General features: G+C 37.2%; 1 protein-coding gene and 2 long non-coding RNA genes across 6 annotated transcripts; all 3 read left to right on the forward strand.

Annotated features, from left to right (window-relative positions):
* The first annotated feature begins 394 nt into the window (after nucleotides 1-394).
* Nucleotides 395-11,413, forward strand: LOC146462200 (uncharacterized). 4 transcript variants are annotated; one of them, XM_085085863.1, is made up of 17 exons: nucleotides 395-662; nucleotides 892-1,990; nucleotides 2,397-2,479; nucleotides 2,868-2,923; nucleotides 3,188-3,260; nucleotides 3,585-3,649; nucleotides 4,190-4,301; nucleotides 4,992-5,032; nucleotides 5,177-5,267; nucleotides 5,566-5,694; nucleotides 6,564-6,601; nucleotides 7,142-7,175; nucleotides 7,438-7,478; nucleotides 8,029-8,215; nucleotides 8,691-8,722; nucleotides 9,055-9,142; nucleotides 9,282-11,413. In XM_085085863.1, the coding sequence occupies exons 4-17, from the start codon at nucleotides 2,907-2,909 to the stop codon at nucleotides 9,375-9,377; spliced, it is 1,044 nt and encodes a 347-aa protein (XP_084941989.1). In that variant the 5' UTR covers nucleotides 395-662; nucleotides 892-1,990; nucleotides 2,397-2,479; nucleotides 2,868-2,906; the 3' UTR covers nucleotides 9,378-11,413. The 4 variants fall into 4 exon arrangements, with proteins under 4 accessions (XP_084941989.1, XP_084941985.1, XP_084941986.1 ...); XM_085085859.1 differs by lacking the exons at nucleotides 395-662; nucleotides 892-1,990 and adding an exon at nucleotides 2,156-2,298; XM_085085860.1 differs by lacking the exons at nucleotides 395-662; nucleotides 892-1,990; nucleotides 6,564-6,601; nucleotides 7,142-7,175 and adding an exon at nucleotides 2,156-2,298.
* Nucleotides 11,414-13,640: 2,227 nt separating this feature from the next.
* On the forward strand, nucleotides 13,641-15,009 carry LOC146462201 (uncharacterized). Its single transcript, XR_014857169.1, has 2 exons — nucleotides 13,641-13,764; nucleotides 14,837-15,009. It is a non-coding gene; the product is annotated as an uncharacterized LOC146462201 (long non-coding RNA).
* Nucleotides 15,010-16,760: 1,751 nt separating this feature from the next.
* Nucleotides 16,761-18,680, forward strand: LOC146462202 (uncharacterized). Its single transcript, XR_014857160.1, has 2 exons — nucleotides 16,761-17,155; nucleotides 17,312-18,680. It is a non-coding gene; the product is annotated as an uncharacterized LOC146462202 (long non-coding RNA).
* The last annotated feature ends 251 nt before the right edge of the window (nucleotides 18,681-18,931 follow it).

Consider the following 18,931-nt stretch of genomic DNA (forward strand, 5'->3'; position numbering starts at 1 on the left):
CGGTCAAGGAGTAAGCATTTTGAGAAGTAAGCTATTACAATACAGGGCTGAGTTGCTCGAAGCATGGTTAGCGCTAACCATTGGTTAAGAGGTATTAAAACCTATAGGTTGTCATGGTATTTAACCCGGGTTAGCGCTAACCATTCTTCGAGCAACTGGGCCCAGGCCGCTGAAAAAAATCTATGCTCTAAATTATCATTAGTTACAATTAATAAATTATCCCTTGAGTTTTAAATTAAAAATCTCCAGAATACACCTTTTTCTGTAATCTGAAATCCGATGTCAATCATTTTCCTGAAATTACGAATTGCAAATGCAAGATATCAGGTAAAAGATATAGTCGCGTTTTAAATGTGTTAACATCTCCAGTGCTTTCTCAGGTGGAACAAGCGTATTCCCTTGACGGAAGCGCCTGGGTACGAGGCAAACCAGTGACTATGCAAAAACCAAGGCGCAGAAAACCTGGCCGCGGGAAGAAATTCACAGAAAATAAATTGATTAACCAGAGAGAATTATCTGTTACCTAGTATCAGTGGTCCAACTTTGCATCTCAATGTGCCATAGGATAAGAATAAACAACAGTCCCGGCTACACCTTGAACCAAAAAAGGTTTACACTGCTGAGAAATTTGTGGGGTCTGCCATCAAAAAGTTTACACTCCAGTTGGTGGATTTTGTACCATGTGACTGTTAGCTGCAAAGGGCCCATTTTGCCCAGTCTCTAATTGGTGGTCCATTTTGGTGATTCCAGAAAACTTAAGGTGCATTTGTACCCCATTTCAAGGACAGAAAGCGTCTCCGAGTATACAGCAGAATAGTACTTACAATCTGGTTGTCGTGTATCAAAGGTGAAACCATCTTTCCTTGTCTGATTTTGTCTACGGACAGAAAGGGTTAGTTGTGGGACTCCTCAGTTTTCGTGTGAAAATTGAATTTCCCGGCCAATTAAATTTGGAAAGAATGTAGTTGTGGAGACCTAGTTTTGCCGATTCCCCTTACTAGAGAGATTAAGCTCGATGGTTACGGCAAACGTGAGATTCGCGTTTACGTTTTCTTGAAAAAATGAGCCTCCTGATGAAAAAAAAGTACAAGATAATTCTGGCCTTTGATGTTAACGCAAAGCTACTCAATTTTTCTGAGAAACTGAAAACAGCGGTAAATGTTGTGTAAACATGATCACGTCGTCATTTCTGCCGTTTGCTGTTTCCGCAAACGTGGTGCTTAATCTCTCTAATGTCAAACGTCCCCACCGTGTAGGTATGCAAACATAGGGAGGTCCTCAAAAGAGCACTCACGAGACGGACAATTTTTACTAGGTGAAGTCAGTACTATCGGAAATCATCCGATCCAGAGTGTTGTGAAATTACTTATAAGTGAAGAAAATTGAATAAATAAAAAAATTGAAGACATGCGGTTTTCACATTCAGTTTTAACCCACGGTCCGTGAAAGCGAAGGTTATGGATCAGAAAACCAAGCTCAAGATCACAATGATCTATCCATCAACGAAGCGTATAACAACTAAAAGGATCAAAGCGTAGTTTGAACATTCTTGTTGCTCTCGTGATACCAGGAAACACTCAAAACTGTAGTTCCCGTTTACTCAAGAATTCCAGACTGAAGGGAGTGTAAATCTCCGTAAATTTTCCCGGTGGTCATACATCTTGAGGCTAATTACCTCGGAGCTAGCCAATCAGCACGCGCGAAAGGCACTATTCACCTGTGTGGTATATTCTAACAAAATTTACTCAAGCGTGGAAGCTTAAAGTGTTTTAAGCCTTCCCGACGATTTGTAATTTACAAGCTTTTAGGATCTATTCTTCAGCCATCGGTCCGTTTTTATTTCTGTTTGTCATGATATGTTTTAATAACACAATCTGACCCAGCAAGATTTAATTTCATCAAGCTTCTCGGATATTTTCGTTGCGTTGTAGATGGTGGAGGATTGGCAAACTTACATTTACAGAGAGAGCTTGAAAATAGCTCAGGAGAGGTAAGGATAAATAATGTTCTCATAGCTACTTCTATGAAAAGGGTAAAACGAAGGAGAATTCAGAAGATAATCAACCAAAAATGTTGAAGTTCGTTAAACGGAGGATGGTGTGTCAATGCCACGCGCGCATCGAATAACGCGCGCATTGTCCTTTGTTACGTCATAATTCTTCAGCTCAGAATCAGAATCAGACTGCGTTTTAAACGAATCGGTTGTGTTTTCATTCCGAGTGTTAATCTACGATTATTTTCGAGAGTTGATAAAAAATTGAGCATTTTTTATGTTCACTATGGCTGCTAATAGCAAATGTAAGAAAAATTTAGCGCTTTTTCGTGATTGTCCTTGTTTTCATAAGTGTTTTTACAGCTTTATATCTTGAGTGAGCGTATTATTTTTTTCTCCTCAGCTTCGCAGATAGAGTCCGGTGAAATTGTTCAGCCCAGTGGATCAGATGAACTTGAACCAAGTGAGATCAGGCCTCCGTATGTAGTAAGTCACAAATGTTGAGTTTATTCACAAATGAGGTGGAGTCGACCCTTAATTCTTTCTTCTAACAACTACTGCTTGTCGTTTTACTTTACAAACGATCAAGTTACTTTTTCTTATTAATTATTACTAATTTTTATTATTCTTTGTTTCCCTGATGCTATCGATTAAGAATTTCTCTCAGTAAAGAAAAATGCGAAAACTTCCCCCTTGGAATAAAATGTGGCATAAAAACAAAAGAATTATTTATATATAACTGAAAAAAGTCGCGCATCAGAAGCAGCTCTCGTCGCGTTTTATTTATTTATTTATTTATTGAGAACGAGCAATTATTGAAAGTTAAGACATGAATGACTTTCATATTTACTATCTTTCCCTATTTTTTTTTTAGTTCCAAGCTTCTGTTGACGCAAATGGTGTTTATACAGGAATGCAACCACTTACAATGTAAGTTAAGTCCAGAAACGAAGAAATTTGATTTCTTTTTTCACTATATCTTAGGTCATTTGAAAAGTCCATCGGCCCCAATCGAGGGGCATTTCTTTTTTATTTTCAAAAATACCAATATCCACCAGTGAAGGCTTTTGGACAATGCCGGAAATGATTGATGCATAAGTTATCAAACACTATTTATGTCCAGTGTAATATGTCTTGGCTCCTTCGTGGCAGTTGGAAGGTAACCTGCTAACATTTTCCTTTATTGTCACGCAGGCGGCCACGATGGATAACCAGATCAACTCAAACTCAGGCTGATGTTTCTGTTGCTGGGCAAGTTTCATCTCAGGTATAACATTATGAATACATACATTATGTATGACAAACTCTACATAATATACTTCCGCTATCGATCCACTTTTCCTTCTCATTAAAGATGCATTTGTAAAGTTATTAAAATACACAAAAACTGTTCTCGACTCATACTGATCTTAATCACAAACTAACCCAATTAACAATATATTGAGAATTTAAAAAAGTGTTGTTCTTGTATTGTTTTAATACTTTCGATAATTTTTTTTTCTCTATTGATTTTTACTGTATGTACATTTTGTTGGTTTTCCTTTTTTTTTTGTTTAAAAGTATGTTCAACTTGTGTAACTATCCATTTCAGAATACCCACGAGGCTGCAGCAAAGCGGCAAGATTACAAAATCAAAACCCTTCAAGAACTGGTGATGTAAGTACATTAAAAGTTAGTTTCGCTACATTAGTCTTACTTTGCGTTTTGAAAAAATGAAAATGGCTGATCCTAACTAAGTGAAAATCAGATCGGGATTGTTTCGAAACGTTTTATCTCATTATGTAGTAAGTTTTACTTTAGGAAATTAAAAAGAAATATAAAAAATAATCGCGTCTTGACAATCAAAGGAAACTGAGTGAAACTGAGTGAAATCAAATTTGATGCCTGAAAATGAACAGGAGTGCAAAGCAAAGACAATGGGTAAAAGCTAAGACTCAGTTTTGTAGTGTACGTATTTTTACGCATTGATTTATTTTGGTTAAGGTTTCTTTGGAACTTATCATGAATGTAATGAAGTATTGGGAAACATATGGAGAAAAAAATGATGATGAGAACAACAATAGGAGTTAATATCTATTAGATTAGTTTCTGCCAGATAGTTTTGCGCTGAAGGTTAAATTCGAATTCTCTATGTCTTGTATTGGTCTAGTTAAAAGCATGGTAGATACGATCTTATATATTTCTTTTTATCCACAGAGAATGGAAAGAGAAGCTGGAAAAAGAAAGAGAAGAGTATGCGTTGAAATTGAAGCAACAATCAAACAAAATCCAGGCTTTGGAGATGAAAGACAAGCAACACAAAAAGACGGTATGAAGTGAAAGTAATAAGATAATTTTACCTTAATAAAATGGTAAACTAGGATTTATGCCTGATTCTACTTGAAATATACCAACTCTTGTTTTTTTATGTGGTCCAACAAATGTGTGCTCCATTAAGTCTTAAATATAGACATTTGTTTTATGCCAGAATATTAACTAAAATTGGATTCTCTTGTGTTTATTTTATGCCCTTAGTAAAGATCTGTCGATCACCTCTCTCTCTGAGCTAATATATGTTTGGGAGGTGAGGGTGGGGGGGGGGGGATGTGGATGTAGGGAAAGGTCACCTCCCTTTAACTGAACAGTGTAAGAAAAGTATCGTATCTCTGAACTTGGTTTAAACGTTCCTACCGAAAATTACATTGGCGACCGTCAGATTTGTCAACGACTGAGAGATTGAGTGCGCGCGACTTCTCAAATCTAGTTTGCGTGCTTGTGTCTGCGGTCCTTTGTTTGCTGGTAAAAAACGGGAAAGAGAGAGGGTTCTGGGGATGTGACTGGTTTGAAATTGAGAGTGGACGTACTTGTACTCAGATTTGAACGTCCATAATATCATTCCTGAGACGATTGAATAATCAACAACTATCTTACAGAAAGAAATCTCAGATTCAAACAAGTTTGCTTCGATCATGTTATGTCAGCTAGTCAGCAAGACAAAACGTTTTTTCTATTTTCACAGATGATGGAACAGACGGAAGCGAGAAAGATGGCCGAGGATATGTAAGACATTTTTTTTCTCTTTTCTTTTAATGAGCCTTATTTGCTCTTTCTGATGTTTGATTTTTTATGTATGACCTCAGATGATTGTGCGTATGGTGCTTGTCCTGTAAAAATGTTCAGACGTTCTTTTCTTCCTGTGTAAAGGTGTAAAAAAACCAACGAGGAGAAACAGGCGTTAAATGCGATGATACAATCTATGGAGAAAGAGGGCTGCAAAGTTAACCGACTACTGAAGGTAAACAGTTTTGATAGATAAATCAACTGAAATTAGCTCATTCAATCAGCATGTCTTGATTTTTGGTTTGTCACTTGTAATAGACAATTACTATGATTGTGTGCTTCTACCATTCTCGTGTAAAACAACAAAGGTTGATAATTTAAATCACCTGTTTCAACTAAATTTATGTTGAAAATATTTTTCGATGATTCCCCAAATCTTGTCTTTGTGATTAAACTAAACGCAGAAAAAATTAATATCCTATCAATAAAGAGTCTATTTTTCGAAATGAATCAATCAAGTTCTTTCTTTGTAGACAAAAGAAGCCGATTTGTGTAGAGCCGACAACCAAATTACCACCTTGAAGTCGGACTTCTCGGTTCTGTGGAAGGAAAAACTAGAAGCAAACGACGAAATTGCTGTTCTTAAGGTGGAGTGTAAAAAGGTGAGTAAAACCTTTAATGGTTTACCTATCGACATGAAATCTGAAAAGTTTGCGCAATTCCGAAATCATCAATATACCCGAAATGACTAAATGAGTGAATAATGTAAAACAATAAAATGAAGAAAATGCATGTTTTGAGCGTTCTTTTGTCGAAGGGAGCAAAATTTAATGTCCTCAATACTACAAACAATAATGTGAATTCTCTTTTTGATTTGGACTGGTATCCGCTCGGATAGATGTGAAGAGGTACTCAACGATAAACTGATGACGCGATTAAAACAAGATTCGGGGAAAAGAACTTAAGTCTGACGGCCAAGTGCGTCACTAGAGAAACGTACCTTTAAATACAGGTTTGACTGACTCACGCCTTCTTACACTGCCAGGACAAATAAACCAATCCTAATGTCTGCCTCGAGTTTCTCTTTCCTCAGAACTGAGATATCCGACTCCAAGGTAAAGTTTGTTGCACTGGATTTGGATATCACAGTTCTGAGAAGGGAACATAACATTCGTGCTAGGAGCGGACTGCCGAACTTTACTCACGCCTTGAGAAAACTGAGCAATTTCGATGCTTTCTTTGAGTTGATATTTAAAAAATTAGGTTTGAGCCGACATAGATTTATAAATAAAAAGAGGCAGTGATCAGTCGTAACAACAATGGTTATTCCGTTTACACTTCTTTTAGAAAAAAGTGGGATAAATTTGTACTTAATTTCCTTTGCTAATACCATTTCCATCCATTACCGTGGGCAAAACCATTTCTAAATATTCACGTCCACTAGAATAGTATTGTCTAGAATAAGAACAGTGGAACTCATGTCTAAAGTGACTTTATAACCAATGTTTTCCTTGTATCTTTTTTAATCAAGTTGGAAGACCTGGTGCGAGTCAAGACGATCAAGGAATCGTAAGTTAATTTCGCTTCGTTGAAAAAATGGTATAACGTAAGAGAATAAAATCCCATAATCAATACTTTGTATTTTTTCAGGCTTATTTTTGCTTTTTTGTAATTCCATCTTGAGTAACTTAAAACATCACAGTAATGCGCGATCCACTAGCTAAACAAGAATCATGATATAATTCCATCATCTGCCAACATGCCTGTAAATTTTTGTTGCAATCGACTTCAGAAATTCAGAGATGTGACGGCTTAGTAGTAAACACCTACCAAGAAAATTTGGCTTCTGAATTTATTGAAGGCAAGATAAGGTAGGGTAGTACCTCCATGAAGAAATTCTTAAGCCAATTTCTGAGAAGGTGTTTTCTTGTAAATATTCTGAAGTCGATTCCGTTGAAACTTTATAGAATTGTAAAACTGTGCCCTCTGTCTTGGTACCTCGGGCAAAATTTTTTCCAAAACGGACCTCCCGGCCGGTGAATAACATATATTTCTTTCTGCCTACTCAGTCAAGACATTAACAAACCATTGCCCTATTTTCATCAACAGAAATACTGAGACAATAAAGGAGTTGGAAGATCAGGTAATTTTACAGTGTAATGTAACAAAGGCAAATGTTCCGATGATATTGACTTTGTTTACGGTCACTTCAAGTTAATGAATAACACGGAATATGTTTTAACTATGTTAAAGTAGCTTACTCTTACCATTTCTTGTTCAAAGCCATTCTTGTTATTATTGTCATGTGTTGTTACGTTGATAGATAGAGAGAAGTAAACGATTTATTTACCATCGGTGGTAATATTGAACATAATATTAAATCATTTTTCCCTCGTAAATTTTAGGTCACCTTTTACAAGTCCGGTTACGAGAAAGCCACGAAAAAGTGAGTAAAATTAGTCTTGAAACCTTTTTAAAAATTTACGCCTAGTCTTGTGTAGGAGGTAAACTCCATGTTTTACTCTTTCCCCCAGACATGCGCAAAAAGCTCTCAGGTTTAGAACAGGAGACTAGTTTATTCCATAAGGCATGAACATGCAGTAACCTGCAATTTTGTGATTGCTGAATTCTAGAAACTTATGTAAGCTACCAAATTTAGCTTTCTATTATGTAAAACGTAATTAGTCCTCTACGGAAATTTCTAGAATTATGGAGTGAAAGTGTGTGCTGTAGACACACACGAATCTTCGCTTGGGAATACTTTGGTTACGCGAACGGTATCTTGACACCGTGTTGTCTACAACAAGAGCTATTGACAGCTAAATTTCTCTTCTTGTCAGTAGCCACTTATGGCTTTTCTGTAATGTTGATGCATATTCTCGAATCCACCGAGACCAGATTGGTATTGAAGAGCGTTGAGGGCTTTAAGGAATTAACCTTAAGATAATACTGAAATGAGCTTTCTTTGTAACTCAAGATAAAATCTCTTTTTCTAGGTTGAGCGAATCTAGTCAGGTGAAAGAGTCCCTCGCACAACAGTCTGACTCGTGTAGAAATAAATTTGAAAAGATCAAAGAGGAAAAAGACACGATTTGTGAACAGGCTGAAATAGAGAAGGCTGCTATGTCTAAAAAGATACAGACGCTGACAAACAAATGCTACAGAAAAGAAAAGATTATTGAGGTAAAGATGACAACTTGAGGAGTTAGCTTTATAATAAAATGGCGCAAATTGGAGTGGTTTATATTGAGAGCACAGCCGTGAGCCATTTTCAAGCTATCAGTCAAGACAGTTAAATTAAATTTCTTTGCAGTAAACAATCCTTACCATCATTTCAATGTAGATAGTCTCTTGACAAGAGTCATAAGCGCCCAGAAGACTAATTTACGAACAACTTGAAACCACTGCTTCACGACTTGAAACATAGAAAACCATAGGAAAGTTTTGCTAGCGAATGCCTTATTGAATTTTGTCCACCAATTCGGACGGCACGTTTTAGCCTCGAGGAGGTCATTTTATTCTTTCTATCCCCACCGTGCATCTCTAGACAGCCAGTTTCTTCTTTGTACTCCTGTATGAGGTTCAGCCTTTTTTAAAATTACGAATTAATAATTCTTCGTAGGAATGTTTCTCATTTCTCGTTTCTTTCATTTATTAGACTGAGAAAGCAGCACATGATGAACTCGAAAAGTAAGTGGACTTCAGTTGTCGTTCGTTAATTAAAGAGAAACAAATTTATTTTTGTGTTCTACTGTACGCATGTTTTGGTTCTAGTCAAAGCCTTTTTTTCTTAATTAAATAAACTTCTCTCAAAACCATAAGTTTGTTGATATAGGGCTACAACCCGGATAAAATGGACAAGAAAAAATGGCTTCTCAGAATGGGAACGATTAAATAGTTCACTAACTAAAAAAACTAGATTTTCAAGAAATTATGACCAATTGTTAATTGTGACTTTTCACGTTCACTTTTCTTCCATGGGGTAGAATGTTAATTTTATTATTTTGCATTTTAATTCATAGAAGCAACACAAAACTGAAAGAGGAACTGAAAATGTTGAGAAAGGAAAAAGAGTTGCTCTCTCAAGAGAACAGTTTTCTAAAACAAGAGGTGGGTAGCTTCATTCTGACATTGATACATGACCGTCGTCTTCTTTTTTGTTTTTACCTCTTCTCTAGTTTATTGCCGCACTATCAAGTACCTAAATACTGTTAATACTTAAGCATTTTTATTATGATTTTATTTTCAGAATAACAATCTTCGGTATTATGGCGGAGTAATCGGGAGCATCCGAAGAGTGAGGCGTTTCCTTAGCAGTCTTGCTGAGCGCCTAATCCTGTTGTAAACTCGTTATACTGATACGGCTGGGGGGGGGGGGGGGTCCAATTGATACTAAAAACGTTTGCCGTGGTCTTGGGAGCAGAACTAGAAAACTTTCTGTGGGATTTTCACAGAAATGGAAAAAATTGCCAACTTATGAACACTTGAGATTTAACAACCAAAGTTCGTAATATTTTAGGAAACCAGCTCCTGTAATACTGAGTCAGAAAACCTGGTTAAACTAGCTTCTGTAATATTGAGTCTGAAACCCAGTTAAACTAGCTTCTGTAATACTGAGTCTGAAAACCTGGTGAAACCAGCTTCTGCAGCATTGAGTCTTAAACAAGGTTACTTGAATCGCGTCACCAGGAAAAACAAGACATAAAATTAAAAAAATAATAATGTCTCGTTTTTCCTGACATAAAAACGTGAAACGGTTATAATGTTAAAGCAACGGAATTTATATTCTGTTAAAAAAGATTAGAGATTGCAATCGTACATGCCCAAGTGAAGAAATGTACGGTGTTGAAATGTCAGTTAAGCCTTTCACGCCCAGAGTGTAATCTTTGAATGAAATCCTAAATTGAGACGATTCGTATGTGAAAGCTACTGGGCATTGCTTTACTGGTGTCAGAAAAACATGGCCAGGTTTTCAGACAGAAATCCTTAGACAAGAAGTGTGCTTAAAACTACGTTAAAGAGTTCACTAATGCTTGAGCTAAGCTAGTTCTCAGGTGGTTCTAACCACAGTTAAATTCACATGGCAGTTTTAGCTACCTATGGGTAAAATTCCTCTAGAGTGATCATTCAAATGAAACCGGCTGGGTTCATTCATTTGGTGATATGCTGGCTTCAGGGCCACCCAACGAGAAAATTTAAGCGAATTAAGTGAAATACTTAGTAGAATGTCCTTTTCTATTTTTTAATGTCTTTTGGGATCCTTTAATAAGTTTATTTGAACAAGCTTTAAAACATTTTCCAGTATAGTTCGATTCGAATTTCCGAGGCATTAAGTTCACACAAACACAAATTTACCAAAAACAACCGTTGGGCGCCCCTGTCGCTTGTTATATTGAAGTGTTATTTTGTGAAAATTAAAAAAAAAAAACTGAGCAAAAAAATGAATTGTATTGTAAAAAGAAAAAAAATTGATAAAAGAGAAGAAAAGGATAGCCACAAAAAAAAAAAAACAACAACAACAACAACAACAACAACAAAAACCACACACGCACAAAGAGGCAATGCAATTTCTTCATAAATGAGACTATTTAGAAAAAGAACCACTTCTTTGCCAATATGATTCTGGTCCCGGTTTTTTTCCAGTCACATGTTAAATCTTCAAGGTTTTCCAAGATTGGTTTTGACTGTTATATTTTTGCCTTCAGTTTAAGAACTTTGGTTGTTAAATCTCAAAACGTTTTTGTCAGGGAAATATGATGTCATTCTTCTGCTATCCTTAGTTAGTTTATATACATATTTAATCTAATAGAGCGCTAGTTTAATTAGAGTCTTGTAGGACACTACTAAAATATTACTACTGAAAATTACAAGAATGAAGAATACAGAATAAACAGATATAGAAACTAACTTATAGCATGAACTGCTGTCTAGCCTTGATAAAAGCGAATTAAATGCGCGAGCGCAGTTTATGCGAAAACTACTTGTAGTTTTCGGGTAAATCAGAAAACTGGGCGAAGCTTTTTGAAGATTTTGTTGTTTACAACAAGCAAGACGCGGCTAAATTAAAAACGTGAGCTTCTTCGGCGAACTTGAGAAAAACACTTTTCTGAACCGCTCTAATCACTTAACGCAACTTCCACTACGCTTTGATTTAAATACAGTCATTGCAAACCTAGAGAACATGGGGTTAACTCGTGGTTGAGAATTAGCCCAAATTTAACTGTTAGCTGAGAAATGGCAGTTTTTTAACTGATAGCTGAGAAATGTTAAGAAAACTGTTAGTTGAGATGTCTAAACTTTGTCTGAGTTTAGAGTAAATTTTATTTGTAATTACTGAACTTGCCGATAACTGTATAGAGAATAAACTGCAGACGAAAATCACTCGGAGCTAAATTGTTTGTAGAAGTCGTGAGGTCGTCAGAGGGCAGTGGTAAGCAATAGGTGTTTTCGCTTGGGAAAATCCGTGAACCGTTTTCATGTGTTGTTTTTTTGTGGGGGAGGGGGGGGGGGGTGGGGAATTCGAAAATAGATTTCAGATCCAAGAAATACCTCTCTCGAAATGAATTGTAGATTAATAAAAACATGTGAGAAGCAAAAGTTAAGGCAGATCCGTAAATAATCTGATAGCTGAGATCTGGCCAAAAGTTTACCATTTCTTTCATTCTATCAGGCTGCAAACCGGAAATTGATCTTTATAAGTGTTCGTGCAGTTTTATACAGCAAAAGGGTTAAACACTTGGTGACCCTTTCACCTTATCAGTAGAGCATCAGCGGCAGAAACCTATATCCTTCATAAATAGTCGAAAGTTGGCATTTATATCTCAGTCAATTTTAAACGTGAGCACCAACCCCCGTCCCCCGTCCCCCTTCTTTCCGGGCATTTGCTGGCCATTTTCTCTCCAGAGCAATGCAAATTCCCCACGGTAGGGTCGGCCAATAAACCTAAAAACCCCACAGTACACGCTTAGAAGGTCTTAGAAAAGCGTCTAAAAAAGCGTCCACGGGACGAGACTAAAAATAAATTTTCTTGTAAACAAACAAAAAATTTGAATTGCAAACAGGAAAATAAATACAGTTAAAATGGTATTTTATTACCAAAAGAAGAACTTTTAACGTTACTTTACTCACGGCATTATAATTATGAATATCATTTTATAATTCATATGAAAAGAGCTGCCTTGTCCTTCTTACAGCTGTTCTTACTACAAAGAGGGTCGTACAGGGGGGGTCTCTTGCACGGTTCACGAACAGAAAAAATAGCAAATCACGGATCACAGAAATGAAAATTTCGTTTTCAAGCTCTTCACGGGTCACGCAAAACCTTCAGGTCACGGATTACGAAGACGCGCGGACCGTATGGCAGGTATTGGCCAAGAGAGTAGACCCACCACAAGTCCACTGGCCTTCAATGCTTAGTTGTTCAACGCATTCAACATCTATATATTAAGAATCAAGTCATAATCAGGATTAGCGCCTACAACGACGATACTGTGAAGATGACAGTGCCACTCGCGCCCGAACCCGCTACAAAGTTCGGCAAACCTTCGTACTGCTGTGCATGTCTGATCGGCCGACACGAATTGGAGCTTCTGTGGTCACTCAACCGAAAATTACCCAAAACTGGTACCCCCGGCATATGCATATATGCATCGATAATGATATCACCATAATTGTACTTGGCAAAATAAAAGAAACAAATGTTTATAAAGAACACTCTTTGTAAATTTAGCCTGGGAAATATAACTTTTAGGTGTAAAAGAAAGAAACCCGCCAACGGCCGGCCCGGGCAATTTTTTTTTTTTACGCCCACTTCAAGATGGCGGACAGTTACCGTGATAGACTGGTAACTAGCAAGTCAAGTAGAGTAACACAACATTACTTCCGGTAAATTCGCGATCGCTTTCGCGTGTTTCCATGGCTTCTCAAGACGTTGTTTTTACCTGTTTTTACACTGAGACACCAGACATCATTAGCGAAATGTAAATTTAATGAGCTGAGATCAATTAAAGTGCGGATAACCTTGTGAAGAATACTTCTCAAATCGCCTCCGAACATTTTTATAGTCTTTAGTGTATCGAGCCCCTTTCTACGGAAATCCAACCTCTACTACCTTTAAAAAATATGTCTCGAACTTTTATAGTGTCACCATTCCTCGAGTGCAGTTCAAAGCTCAGATGACATTTTTCTGGTGGGCGTAAAACGAAATCGATTTTCATTTTACGCCCACTTTTTGGGCCCGCGGAAACTAACGAGAAAACTGGGCATGAAAGATTACAAGAAAAGGGACTTGAAATGAATTAAGACATAAATGTTGAACTCTGGAGAGTACAAGTTTGTACGGCTCGTTTCAATACGGACAGCTCCTTATACAGAGGGTAATCAATGTTGGTTTTGAAACGTGATGTATTTTACTTCATTTTTTATTCTTTATTTTTGGATGATACTATGCTTTAGATATTACCGCGTAATTGTTCTTTTATCAATTACTGATTAGCGCTCACACCTTACCGGTGGTTGACTAGCCCATAGCTGCTATGTCCGTTAGGGAAATGCGAAAGTCTCTAGGTTTTTCTGCGCACGTACGCCTTTGTTAGATAAGCAAGCTTTCAATTCAGTTAGATCAGTTCTGGTGTAGAGTCTACGGTGTCAACTACTACTACTCGGCAATCGGGCCACTCAACTCTATCTACACTGGTATCAGTCTTCTTTATTTAGTGCGTGTGCAAACCAAAGTGAGTACTGTCTTTTTCTTGTTTTTAGTTTTCTGTAATTCGGTTTATCGTTACTAGTTTCAGTCCTAGATTTTGTTCGTTATTAGATTTTAGGAGTATCGTTGCCAATTTAGTTTTCGTATACTCGGAACGCTGTATTACTATTTTCGCTAGGTTTATATCATCAAGTAATTAGTTTTTATTGGTCGTAAACTGTTTAAGGATCGACTATCACTACATGCATGGTTTCTATCGTATTACTTCAATTTGTTACGCACTGTAGTAAGCTCAAGCATGTTAAGGCATGGCTCAAGGCCATATCTGGGTAAAAAATAGAAACAATTATAACTCTGCATAAATTTACTGAAAGACCATCAAACTTGGTAGCGACACAGAACTTGATGACCTTAACTCAATTCCACCCTCGCGACCTAAAAATAGATGTCACGTGACCGGTTATGATTGTTTCTTTGCTCAAACAGAAAATAGAAAATGGGGTGCCGAGTTTACATATAATGAATATCGGTTAGAACGTTTCTCTTATTGCATGGTTATGCCTTATATGAATCTGTCCGGAATGGTTGACTCCAATATTTAGTTAACGGATTATTTAACAAAATAGGTCACGTGACTTATTAAACTTCTTAATAACATTTTAATAAAACCAAAACCTATTCCATTCAGGACAGATTCAGTTTCTATATGATATAAGTTACAAACACACATGCTATGCTCCGAGTCAGAATGAACCATTCTTGCCCCATCTGATAATTTCTTTTGAGCGCAATAGTGACGTCATCAAACACGTGACCACTATTCTTATGCCCTAAGGAATCTAAAGTCGTTGTAATATGTCAATTACAAACTTATGGTCACTCTGGGTGATTAAAGAAACATCGATTTCAAGGATAGGTGGTCATAAATTCGCGGGGGGTCTTAAGTAAAGAATGAACCATGCCTTAACATGCTTGAGAAGTGCAGATTAGTATCTTTTAGTTTCACATGTTATTGTATTTTTTAATTGTTAGTCTATCTTAATTTTATGCTTATATGCGTTAGTTAGGTTCGGTTGTTTTTCATTATTGTATTTCAGTTCGAACCGACACATCGACACAACCGACATATCATATCGTCAAATTGTCAAATCGTTACTCTGCAAGTTCGCAACTGACACTCGTCTTAATCGCTACGTGACCTGTCTACCTCAGTTGAACTTTGTATGGAACATTGACCTGTCTATTAAACTTTGTTTGCGTTTTAGTCAGAGTTTCTTGTCGAGTTCGTTTTTTACGCTACGCACTACTCTACCCGTGTTATTCATTTGGATCTTTGGTTTGGCATTCTATCCTTGTGAATTACAATCAAGTGCAATCAAGGTATGCAAAAAGCAACCAATCAAAAAACTTGTAAATAGAAAATTGTGCATGTGTTTACATAGACTGATGCAGACACTTGAGGGAGTTCGGGTACCCCTTTGCCTTGCATAAACTTTCAAATTCTCCCAAACTCCCTCAAATGCTGTTTGTAATTGAATGTGTGTTCCTTTAACCTTGTTAATCACAGTCACATCCTCTTACTTGTGATTCTTTAAGCTCAACCACTTGCCTAAATTGTTAACACTTTCCAGAATTTTGCTGATTTTTTGCAATGTTACTTGCAAGATCATGCTTTCTTTTCTGTACCTTTGGTCGTTTCCTGACACGAAAATTATCTAAGACTAAACCGATCAAATTCATCACTGTCATTGCCCTCATCCTCAGCCTTTCATGTAAATGGTTTTGGAGGTCAGTCTGCTCGAGTTTTCTTCATCCTTCAGGAAATCCCCTTTCTTCTCTGGCCTGTTACTGTAGATTGCACCTAGCTTTCTTCTTTTTCCAATCCTTTTTTTTTTTTTGGTTGTAGTCTGGAATCTGTTAAGGTGACGGCTTGCAAAAGTATGTAGCGCAGACGCAATTCCAGGTATCACGCTACAGGTACTCCCTTCTTTGAGTTTTTCATACCTTGAAACAAACTAGCTGACTCCCACAATAAAATTTTCATCCCCACTCTTTAATTTTGAAACAATGTCATTGCACACTTCATAGACCTTTGTCTAAAGACCTTCTGCTATGGGGTGGATTGGATGCATTTCATCAATACTGTCAACTTGACTGCTGTTGTCTGTAATGTCTGTTGGGCCTAGTGATGGTGTGGTTAAATCTAATGAACATTGGGGTCAAGCACTGATTGTCCATTGAAGCAGACTCCATTTTGAGTTGCTTCCTCTTCCACATTTTTCTGGTGTACACCGTCTGCCTGCTAATAACTAACAAAGTAATCAATGCTGGCTGTTATTCTGATCTTGTTTCTAACTTGTCACCCCCCTTTGGAACCCACAATAACTATATAACTGTATAATTTGGAATTTTATTGCATCGCTTGCAAGATGAAGTGAATCCTGTGCTCTGATTGGCTACTCGCCTGATCAAGATGGAGCCATCTTGCCCACTTAGGATTACCTGTTACCCGTTTACTCATGGATGCATATAATAAATCTTTTTATGGCCAAGCTTAGGTCAAGATGGCAGGATATTGGCCTTGTTCTATTGTTGGCAAAATTATTGATCGTCCTGTCCCTAAATTGTACCGATGCCCCCCCCCCTCCCCAAGCCCCTCACCCCCTACACACACGCACATCTTTTTAGGCTGGGATCCCTCCTAAAGGCTAATCTCTTTTGTTTCACAATTATTTTGAAGGACGTAAAAAGAAGATAAGCCTCTCGCCCAAGAGCTTCGTTATGTGATACACAAGAAACCTGCAAAAAAATGTAAAAGTAAGAAACTGTATGTATGGCTTTAACATACCACTTCATCATTCATACAGAACCACCTCTGGTCCACCTTGCAGTAGCTATAATGGTGGCCACATTTGCACTTAGTACCACTTTGTACAACAACACTTTGCAACTCGTACATATTGCTGTTCTATGTAAGCAAAAAATTATAGTATAAACAATTAGAGAAGGCGTAATCTTAACTATTTCTATAGTTGTGTACCCTTTCTTAGATAAACATTTAAATGGTAATACAGTGGAACCTCTCAAATACTGGTAAAGGCAACCTCCTATTTAATGTCAGGAAAAGTGGTTGGCTAAAAGAAGTGGTCACTGTCAGAGAGCCTGCAGACTGTAATGTTGTTAATTCTAACCTGAATCAATTTCTATAAATGGGGATGGATATGGCAAGTGGAAGTTGTGGGAAACATGAACAGAAGGCAAGTGTTTCATCAGCTAGTGGCCTGTTTCAGGTTATCCCAAAACTTTCACAAATGTTACCATGGAAATAAGGAAAGTATGAATTTATACATCTTTTCTATAGAGTTACAGTTAAGCAACCAACCAAAATAAATACAAGGGAGTATTTCTTTCAAGCTGTTGGTAGGACTGCTGTAAATTATTGGTCAGTGGTGTTGCACATGGGAACGAGTGTGAGTTGTGTGTAAAAAACATGGCCGACAGCCTGAATAAAGTATGATCGTTGTGTTAGCCAAGTTGTTCCTGTTCATACCTGTATCAGCTGGTCAACAAAGCTAAGTGGACTATTTCATCACTTTTCCTTTTTGAATGTCAACCCAGTTTATTTGTAGAGATCAAAATTACTACAATCAAACTTCCCATAAGTGAACACCTCCCATAAGCGGACCAAGCACAGGTGTCTGCTTTTGAGAGGTGTCCACTTACGGGAGCTGTGCATTGGCGGAGGGTCAACTATAATACTAGTATTCTTAAAATAAAGCTATATACCGGTAATGATAGTACAGACAATAATTAGGGTATGTCACTACTTACAGCTTTTTCTAACAAAATTATATTTTACTTTCTTATTGTATCAAAAATAATTATACCTTTGATGGCTCATTCAATAGTAAGTAGTCAAACCATGCAGGGTATATCAATTTCTTCCTCAATTTGTTAATTCCTGTTCTCTCAAATCTGCAATATATTATTGCAAATATCAGGGAAAAAAGGATCCCTTGTCTTTAGAGTTCAGGTATTAAATACAAGAAGCTAAGACAAAAATCTCCACAAAATTATGTAACTTTCAAAACCAATTCTTCGAAATAAACCTACCTTTTTAAATGGAATGTGAGGACTTTGGGCCATTTACCAACAAATTGGTCTTTCTCAGCCCTGGTCAGCTCATTACACCTGTGTACAACACCAAGCACAATAGGTATTGTGGGCACACGCAAACACAATCTAATATGATCTCTGTGAGACATATTGCAAATTCATGACTTCCTAACCTTTCGCAGAAGCATCGATTGTCCCCATCAAGAATTTTGGTCATATTTGTGCAAACAGTAACTACATTTTAATATTAACAATTTATTCAATTTTCTTATTTACAAAAACGTTTCCTATCATGGCCTCTTAACCATCACCATACATAGTCAAATGGAATTATCTTTTCTTATTATAAAATAGGGGTCCTCCCAATCACTGGTTGAAGCACTTGATAATATACAGACAAAAATTCTTGATGATTGACACAAATCCTTTATGCATAGCCCATCATTGTTGATTACTGTGCTTTGCTATAACATGCCAAATCCGAAATTGAAATCACTGCCGACAGTTGCATTTTTCGCTACCGTCAATGACTGCACTGGAAGCTTTAGAAACAAAGTAACAGGATCAATAGGTCACGCTCGTGCAGTGCATGGTGATTGGTGGATTTTGATCCACTTTGTTTGATTGACGGCAGGAAAAAATGCAACCATCTGCTCATGCAGTGTTTTGTATTTCAGATTCCACCTGTTATTGAAAAGTGCAAGTTAACTGTTACATCTACCTGTATGTCGATACTGTTATTTAACATGGTGATTGTTCTGCTGCTGACATGTTGGCACATTGTACACTTTACTGAAGTGGAGAATAAAATAGCATATTTGGAGATATTGACTTTGTTTATCTGTGCAAAATTACTACTGTCACATACCTCATGCAAACATGGGCACTATTATTTTTGTTTGTTATAGTAACTAGAATACTTCTCAATGGGAAGCCTACTACTAGTTAGCCCACTAGGGGTCAAATCCTCCACCCTGCCACTATCTGGACTTTTCTTCCATAGTCTCAAATTCAACTACTCTACAGTTTGTAAATAGCCCTCATTGGTCAGCATCCCGCCAGTTGGTTATAACATG

This window comes from Pavona decussata, unplaced genomic scaffold, assembly GCF_977016875.1.
Source record: "Pavona decussata unplaced genomic scaffold, jaPavDecu1.1 SCAFFOLD_190, whole genome shotgun sequence".
Taxonomy (NCBI): Eukaryota; Metazoa; Cnidaria; class Anthozoa; order Scleractinia; family Agariciidae; genus Pavona; species Pavona decussata.